General features: G+C 45.6%; 1 protein-coding gene across 1 annotated transcript; it reads left to right on the top strand.

Moving 5' to 3' along the window:
* The first annotated feature begins 6,878 nt into the window (after positions 1-6,878).
* On the top strand, positions 6,879-9,512 carry junb.L (jun B proto-oncogene L homeolog). Its single transcript, NM_001091590.1, is given in 1 exon segment — positions 6,879-9,512. A coding segment is annotated over 1 exon segment (909 nt). The 5' UTR covers positions 6,879-7,145; the 3' UTR covers positions 8,055-9,512.
* Positions 9,513-9,739: the final 227 nt, after the last annotated feature.

The following is a 9,739-nucleotide window of genomic DNA, read 5'->3' as shown; positions in this document are numbered from 1 at the left end:
CAGTATTATTTTTCCAGAAAAGGTGCTAACCCTATATGAGGCACTATGTAGCCATCTGATATACCTTGCTTGTACTATGCAAAAGGAAAATTCCACTCTTCAAATCTCTCTCCTCGCTGCATCTCTGGGACACCCTATAGTGGGAGGGACAGACTCATGTCCCATAGTTCCCTCCTGTCTGTGTCACTGTATCACCCTATAGTGGGAGGGACAGACTCATGTCCCATAGTTCCCTCCTGTCTGTGTCACTGTATCACCCTGCAGTGGGAGGGACAGACTCATGTCCCATAGTTCCCTCCTGTCTGTGTCACTGTATCACCCTATAGTGGGAGGGACAGACTCATGTCCCATAGTTCCCTCCTGTCTGTGTCACTGTATCACCCTATAGTGGGAGGGACAGACTCATGTCCCATAGTTCCCTCCTGTCTGTGTCACTGTATCACCCTGCAGTGGGAGGGACAAACTCATGTCCCATAGTTCCCTCCCGTCTGTGTCACTGTATCACCCTGCAGTGGGAGGGACAGACTCATGTCCCATAGTTCCCTCCTGTCTGTGTCACTGTATCACCCTGCAGTGGGAGGGACAGACTCATGTCCCATAGTTCCCTCCTGTCTGTGTCACTGTATCACCCTGCAGTGGGAGGGACAAACTCATGTCCCATAGTTCCCTCCCGTCTGTGTCACTGTATCACCCTGCAGTGGGAGGGACAGACTCATGTCCCATAGTTCCCTCCTGTCTGTGTCACTGTATCACCCTGCAGTGGGAGGGACAGACTCATGTCCCATAGTTCCCTCCTGTCTGTGTCACTGTATCACCCTGCAGTGGAAGGGACAGGCTCATGTCCCATAGTTCCCTCCTGTCTGTGTCACTGTATCACCCTGCAGTGGGAGGGACAGACTCATGTCCCATAGTTCCCTCCTGTCTGTGTCACTGTATCACCCTGCAGTGGGAGGAACAGACTCATGTCCCATAGTTCCCCCCTGTCTGTGTCACTGTATCACCCTGCAGTGGGAGGGACAGTCTCCATATTATTTTTGTACAGCATTCCTCCCAACGTTTTGGAAATAAAAAGAGGAACAAACGCCCATTTTTGTGGCCACACCCCTTAATTACCATGTTCATTTTACAAAATTTGGCAGGTTATGAAAATTTGAACATATTTCTGTGTATTCAGTTATTACAGTTTTGTTAATGAAGGTGAATTGCCCTTTAAGCTGTGAGTCTATAGGTAGAACTACACAGCCGTTTTGAATGCGATACCTATGTTCCGATGCGAGGAAGCGCTGGCGTCACGTTGAATGAGCCGAATCTAAGGTAAGTGATAGGAATGTCGGACGTTGTCGCAGCGTGCATCCAACATGACTGTCGGATGAAGACGCAACATGCAGCATTCGCATCTGACAGTCGGGTCGGATGCATGCTGCGACACCGTCCAACATTACTTACCTTAGATTCGGCGCATCCGACGCTCCCTCGCGTCGGAACAAAAGGTATCGGATTCCAAACGCCCGTTTAGTTCTACCCTAACTTTTACCAAGGGACCTCCTTATCTAAATTGTTACAATTACTTGTTTGCTTATTAAGTTAGAAGCTTTGTATACTTTTCTGGCTGTTCAGTGCAGAGAAAGTTGGGACTTTTCAGTACAAACTTGTTGAGCTGTCAAAAGCAGGACTGTCCCGCTGAAAACGGGACAGTTGAGAGGTATGGTACAGCATTACTAGGGCCGAAGTTAATCTGCCCCGTGGAGAAGTACACACAGACTTACTCACGTTTTATTTAATGTTATTTAATGACAGGTCTGCTTTCTGTTGTGTGACTTTCTGCTTTGCAGGGATACTGATAATAATTATTCTATAAAATCCCTGAGTGGCCTGGATTGCCCCAAAATGCATTTAAATTGTATCCACTAATGCACCATATCAGCCAATGTTCATTGTATAGGATCCGGGCCAATTGCATATGCTCAAACACAATTGGAAGTATAGAGATAGAGTCAAAGCAAGATTGAAGTGACTTGCCCAAGGCCACAATTCCTTAGCCTCCGCCTGTCTGTGACCCTACATTACCCTTGGAAAATACTGGCAGGATCTTGTTGCAGTAATGGTTGCTCCAAGCTTCCCTATCAGCGCACGTCCCTGACAAGGTGAGACTGTCGTGTCAGTACAGGGTGTGTTCCTAACTCAGCACATAAACAGGGAGGTGGGTGCAACCTGTGCAGGTATCGGCTTGTTCCAATGACCTCTCCCAATTTGCACTACAGAAACTCTCTTCCCTGACCTTCTTGTACTCCATGTTACCTTTATAGAGTCACACAGGAAATCCATTCACTTGTGCCCAATAGTCTCAAATAGGAAACATTCTTACATTTGTCTAATGCGAATCTATGGGGGTTATTTATCAAGGTCCGAATTTATCTCAGTATTTCTAATATCCAACTCCGAGCAACTCCGAATTCCCGAACGGACCTTATCTATGAAGAAAAAAGCCAGAAAAAATAGGGTCGGGCAAAACTCTGAAAACTTCTTAGCTTTCCCTGAAAACTCCGAATCGTTCGAAGTTTTTCGCAAAAACTAAAAAATGTTCAGAGTTGTGGAGCTTTTTGCTATGAAGCCCCGAAATCATTGCATATCGGTACAGACATCAGCATAGACACTGGGACCTTCCGCATTGACTTGATAGCTTTGAGATGCTGGGGTTTCGGATTCTGATTTTTTAGACCATTTGACTTTAATAAATCTCGAATAATTCGTAGGGTTTTTTTGCTACGAAAACTACGAATTATTCGAGGTTCGGATATTCGGAGCTTGATAAATAACCTATATGTTCTCTAAATCCCATGGGTACAAAATGTATGTTATAGTTTCCAATACCAGTTTGGAGTGAAACACAACATCTCCCCATAGGATAGATATAACATACAAACTAACATACAGGTGCACATACAGGGGTTTGGGCCCACCGGGGCTGCCACATTAAGGGCCCAACCCCCCCCCCAGTGTGTACCTTCTTATGGCGGCATGCAATCTCAGGTGCCCGTAGGGAGCTGGTCTGGGCCAACAGAGCCCACTGGGTTTTTGCCGGCGCAGTCCAGAGCAGTATATTTGTACATATCAGGAAACAAAAAAAGTGTGTATATTAATAAATAATTCTAAAGGGGAAAAAAGCATGTGAAATTCAATAATGTGGGTGTGGGGCTGAAAATCTGACATCACAGCTGTTTTATAAGGGAAAAAACACCTTTTGGGTAAAAAAAACACTTTCGCTTTCTGATTTTGATGGTGTCAGGGGAAAGCGCTGTAAGTGTGGGAGCAAGTGTGTGGTAGTAAGGATGAGAAAGAGCTGAACAGTATGCATAGTAAGTTTATAGCAAGGAAGAATGGTGTTAAGTGCAGGGGCTAGCGTGTATAGTAAGGCAAAGTAGTATTGGTTGTTAGGAATGCTGAAAGTTATAGTTCAACAACAGATTAGAGCTGAAAACATCTCGTTCCAGCTTAGTTCTGATGAACGCATGTAATGACAATGTGGGAGGAAGAATCCTCTCTCACAGGCTCATAAATAAAATGATCCTCACAACAATGTAGATAAGCAGCAGACCAATAAGGCAATGCTGAGAGTGACAGGGGAGTGGAGTTTAATGTAGTGGGGTTGTGACAGGTGGTGACAGGAGGCAAAGGCCGGTCCTACAGGATGCCAGCGTTGGAATGCCAAGTATGAAAAAGCCTGGCACATAATTAAGCCTCCAAATAGGGCGCGGCGCATCCGGATTCCAAGCAGAGTCACATGCCCGAGGGAAAGGAGCAGCCAGGATAGGTAATATCTTCAAACAGGACTGGTGGAGCTCACCCTTGCATATTACTGAGCGGCAAATAGGGGGACATAACCAGTTTACAACAATACAGGGTCCACTGCGCTGTCTGACAGAAAGATGTTGGGCAGTGCCATAACTAGAAATTACTGAGCCCCTATGACAAAATAATTTTAGGGCCCCCTAAACTTAGGAACTTTTACTTAAGCATAGACTGAAACTGCATTTAGGGCAGTGCCCCACTGTTTCTCTAAATCTGCTAAACCTCCCAGCAGTCACAGGGTATACTACCTCAATAGTCAAGTCCATGATGCTGGGAGTTGCAGTCCCGCTAGAGTTCAGATGTCAGTATGCAGGTGTTTGGTTGAAAGGGGTTCAACCACTGACTAACATTTGACTTCTCTAAAACAGTAAAATGTTATAGTCACACAATTGCTGGAATACAAATATAGAATATAGCGTGGTTAATCCTGAAAGCCTCTTTCATCTGGGGAAAGGATTATATGAAGGAACCAGAAAAATGTTTTGAGATGTTTTATGTTTACGTTTCTGGGAGTGATAATCCCAGCCTTCACCATCCTCTGAACTACAGGAATCCCTAATAACCAAAGATGAGGGGAGGATCTGCCTAAACAAGTAATGATTTACACACACACACACATATATATATTAAGTGATGGCCAAATTTCTCCCATTTCCGAAACTCGAATTTTGACCCTGCATCAATTTTGACGCCAGAGTTAAAGTCAATGGGCATCTGAATAATGTTGACGTGCGACGGTTACGATGCGAGCAACTTTTCCGTTGCATGTCCAAATTTTTTTTACACCAGTTTCGCAAATTTATTCACTGGCATGAAACATGGAAATTTGCTGCAACTTCGAGATTTTACATAGAGCTATAGGTTATCTTTTGTTATGGGAATGGATTCATCCTGCCAAGGTTTGGTTTAAAACTGAGATGGGTTAAACATGGCTGCCAAAATGGTGGATCTGAGCCAGAGGTGGGCCAGGCAACCCGGGCGCCCAAGGCAACCCAGCTGCTAGCTCGCCGCCCTCCCTTCCCCCATCACACGCGAATGCTCAGTAACAACGCTGGCGCGCATGCGCAATAATGACGCAGGATTGATCTATAACGACGCTCACACATGCGCAGTAATGCTGCTCGCGTGCAGGCACAATATCCTTCAGGGGGACATTGCCTACGCTAAATTCCAGATGAGTCCGGTCTAGGGGTAGGCAGAAGCGATAGCTGCCCTCTAATCATTGCGCCCTAGGCAGCTGCCTCTTCTGCCTACCCCTAGTTCCGGCCCTGATCTGAGCAGCGCATGGAGCTCTGGAACACTGGTTTCTCATAACTGATTTAGAATGACATATCTCATTTTATCTCATATCTCATTTTAATTAGAATTTTAAGCTGGCCATACATGTTCAGCTTTTATTCGTCATATGGCAAACGTTCGGATATCGATTGTACATTTTAATGCCACAATGTAAAACTAACATTCAGATTAAAACTGTAGAATTAAGGTAGGAAAAATCACAAATGAGACGATGTTCTGACCATACAACTGTACAAAAGTTATGTCCCATTGGCAGTCATCCATGAATATTGTTAGATAGGCAATAGATATCCAGCGGCGTAACTACAGATGAAGCAGCTTCCTCTAGGGATTGGGTGGCGGTAGGTACGCCCTGATATTATCGTAATCCGACAGCAGGGTCGGACTGGGCATGCTGCCTCAAATGGCCCCCCACAAAGTTAATGAGTGGTACACAACACAGCACACACACGGCAGTTATGTGCTTGGTGGGTGTCGGCAGGAGGGCCCTAGAGGTTCCAAGGGAGGGCCCTTGGTATTGCAGCCCTAGTGGGCCCTTGGGTTGCCACCTGGCCGGTATTTTAGAAGATGTCGCCTGTGAACTCCGATGTCCTAACTCTTTACTTACCCTTCGGTGCAGATTCAGGGCATTGGAGTTCACAGGCGACATCTTGTTTTCGGTAATCTTTGGGTCTTCTTCCAGCGCTTCATCGATTTCCGTCAATTTCGGCACATGCGCAGTTGTCAAAAACCCGAAGACTGCTCCAACTGTGCATGCGCCAATACAGCACTTTCCTCCTGAAGAAGACATAGAAAGAATATGGCGGGCGTGAACTCTGATGCCCTGAATCTGCACCGACAGAGGTAACAGCTAAGCTGGGGGGAGCAGGGAGGGGGGTCTGTATAGGGTAGGGTTTTTTAATTAAGGGTTTAGTCCTTTAGACAAAAAATCGGGCAGATATCGATCAGGAGGTTTGATTTTTTTCGGCGATTGAGGACCGCATTGGCTTGTTGATACGATCCTCATCCAGTTGGAGCCCATTTCCTTCATTGTAATCTAATCGTTTGGCCCTAGAGCTGAATGATCGGCTTAGTCTGATATCGCCCCACCTTCAGTGGGCATACCGGGTTAAGATCCGCTCGTTTAACAACCTTGACAAACTTGATATGGCCACCGTTAGGAGCCCAAAGATTTTCTCTTTCACACCCAGTTGATTTTTTAGCAGAGACCAGGCGTTTGCTGTTGCTCCGAGTTCTCCCGTTTGACGTGTCTATGAATATAAATATACAGAGTCCAGACAGGTGCACAGCTGCTAAAAGTCGTGTGCCAGGACAAAAAGATGTATAAATAAGGTACATTGGCAGTTTTAAAATGGAAAATCAGCTGATGGAATATTTCCAATATGAAAATCCTGTCAGATCAGCTCGTTGTGTATATAACATATAATATAGAGCCGAGTTCCTGTATGAAGGTGAATAAGTGCACAGAAACAATAGCTCAGACACCCTGGTCTCCCTCACAGGTTCCCCTCCCCTCCCCCATCCATTTCTCCTGTTTACAAGCAGCACGAGCTTCCTGGCACTGACGTCACGCCCCTGACCCCCCTTCCCGCTCTCTTCCACGTCGCGACTGACGTTTACAGACAGCCGGCCAATCAGCCGCAGATTCGATTCTTCCGGGGGGCGGGACCGGCGTATAAAGGCTTGTGGCGCCTGTAGAGAGTTGTCAGAAAGACAACGATCCGCGGGTGGAGGCAGTCGGATACGGAGCTGATCCAGGCAAGAGCGTCTGTATGAACACCAGACTGCCTGCATTTTGTCCTGTCACCGGCTCCCACACTGTTGCAGAGACTTTGTCCTTTGCTTAGGGAAGACTGTGGTGATTCCAGCACTGCCCTTTTTTGTCAGGGACTCTACAGGACTGACTGACTCTGAACTGCCCTCAGGCTTGGATAGCAACACTTCCAACACTTTGCCTGTGTGAACCAGTTCTATAAACCTCTTCCATGTGCTCCAAGATGGAGCAGCCTTTCTACCATGATGACTCCTTGTTGTCAGCCTACTCTCGGCCAGACGCCGGCCTCATGAAACCCACCCTGGGGCACCTGACTGAATCCTACCGGATTGCAAAGCACGACTTGCCCTTCTATACACATCAAGACTCCTCATCGCTTGCCTCCCACCACACTCCACCATCCAGCCTGAAAATGGCTGCCCCAGAGCTTGAAAGAATGATCATCCACAGTGGCCCTGGGGTCATAAGTGGTCCTAACGGAGGGCAACTCTACTACTCCCGAGGCAGTGGCATAACAGAGGAGCAAGAAGGCTTTGTGGATGGGTTCGTTAAGGCCCTCGATGACCTGCACAAGATGAACCGTGATTGCCCTCCCAACGTGTCATTAGGTGGGGGCTCTATTCCTCTGGGTGGGAGCGCTGCCTCCCCTGCTGGTAGCAACATCTATGGGGACACTGCTGTTTACGCCAACCTGGCTAATTATCACCCAAGCTGCTACCGTCAACCCTCGGCAACAATTAACTATTTACCACAGACTCATGGTGTCTATGGGGCTTCACCCTTTAAAGAAGAGCCACAGACTGTGCCTGATACAAACGGAGGAAGGGTAGACAGCAGGGAAGGGTCTCCCACACCACTGTCCCCCATCAACATGGAGGAGCAGGAGAGAATCAAGGTGGACAGAAAGAGGCTAAGGAACCGCCTGGCCGCCACCAAGTGCCGCAAACGAAAGCTGGAGAGAATCGCCCGGCTGGAAGAAAAGGTGAGGGAGCTAAAAAATGAGAACAGTGGCCTAAGTGGCACAGCCGGGGCCCTCAGAGAGCAAGTAGAGCAGCTGAAGGTGAGGGTGAGAGAACATGCCCGCCATGGTTGCCAGCTTCTGCTAACTGGGAAGGGACATCAGGTTTTCTGAGAACACTGGTGGACTGAGGAAGGGAGGCAAAGAATAAAGATGAACTCTGAGCTCCCTAGCAGGTGCTTATCTCCTTCCGTTCATTCATCTACTCCAGTAACCAAGGCATTTGTAAGCACAGGAGACCTAAACAGAGACATCTGATATGAGACAGCAGTAGCCTGAAACATTCTGCTGTTACATTCTGGAGGAGTATCGGAGCCCTTCTACAGACACTCCACGCTTCCTATCCTATTGTCGCTGCTCCGGCTAAAGACTTTAGTTGGACATAGGAGAAGAACTTGCACTTAATGTCTGAAAACGAAGTTACTTTAGTATAAACTGTGACACGGGCTCAGGTAGTAACACAGACACACATTTTCTCCAGGGCTGTAACCAAAAGCAACCAATCGGCAACCTGCTGTGGTCTCTTTAGAACCACTGAATATGATTGGCTGCTATGGGTTACTGCACGGGGCAAATTTGCACAGTTTCGTTACATGAGCACGTGTGTGTGTGTGTCTTTGCAGATGTGTTGCTTAACACTTTTGTGGGGGGGTGGGGCTGCAGCAACATTGATCAACCTCATTGATGTCCCTAAACCCAGCACTTACATTTATCTTTATTAGAATCAGAACAACATAATGTGAAAAATGAGGAAGGTGATTGTATTACAGATAGTCATGTGACTGCATCTTATGAGTGGGGGATGGGGGGAAAAAGGGACCATTATAAATGTTTGTATTCTGTGTAATAGGTGCATCCATGTGCCTGATCAAACGAAAGGGTGTCTATTACACTGATACTGAACATGTTGCACTGTATAATGATGTGGAGTATCTCAGTACTGATTCAATGCTGCACTCAATAGACCTACTTTATGGACAGTATGCATTCCTTTATAAAGCGTTTTGCAATGTGTGGAATTGGGATAAAACTGGATGGATATATAAATATATATATATATAGCCTATACAAATGCAGCAGATATTTTTTTGAACTTAAGTTTACAGAAATAACATTTGTATATATATATATATTCATCTTGGCCACTGCTGCTCAGCAGAGCTGCAGATCATTGCAGAGCGATAGTCTGACTTTGACTCGAGCAGAGTGTTATTTTTAGAAGTTTGTGGTGTTTCGGGATGAGATTTCTCTTCTGCTGGTATCAGAAAAAAAAATCCCCCGTCAAACTAATTATATATATCGTCTATGTATTTAACGAAACAGTGCGCGCACACATAAAAAAAAAAAGGTACTTTCAGATGTCTGGGTATTTTATAGATGCTTCCTGGAAGCTCAAGTTTGGGAAATGGAAGAAAAAAATATATATACATATTTTAATGTTGGGAAATGTACTGTTGTTTCTCTCTTTTTTTTTTTATACTGCGAATGTAACACAAACCTGGACCGTTGATGTATGCTTTTATATGTGTCATGTTTCAGTATTTAAGTAAATGATATTGTTTTTCTAACGTGTGACTGTGTGGGTACATTTCTTTACTTTTGTGTCTGATGAAACGAGGCACAGGTATACACAAAGGGAGTGTATTTATATTTATCCACATCATCTAATCAGGATTAGATATTATTGTATGACTTAGTGAAATGAAAACAGTTATTCACTTACAGCCTATACACACAACAAGGGCCCACTAATACAATTATGAGATAAAGATTGTGTCAAATGTTATAAAGGTAATAAA

This window comes from Xenopus laevis, chromosome 3L (genome assembly GCF_017654675.1).
Source record: "Xenopus laevis strain J_2021 chromosome 3L, Xenopus_laevis_v10.1, whole genome shotgun sequence".
Classification (NCBI taxonomy): Eukaryota; Metazoa; Chordata; class Amphibia; order Anura; family Pipidae; genus Xenopus; species Xenopus laevis.
This window is presented reverse-complemented; position numbering and strand designations above follow the sequence as displayed.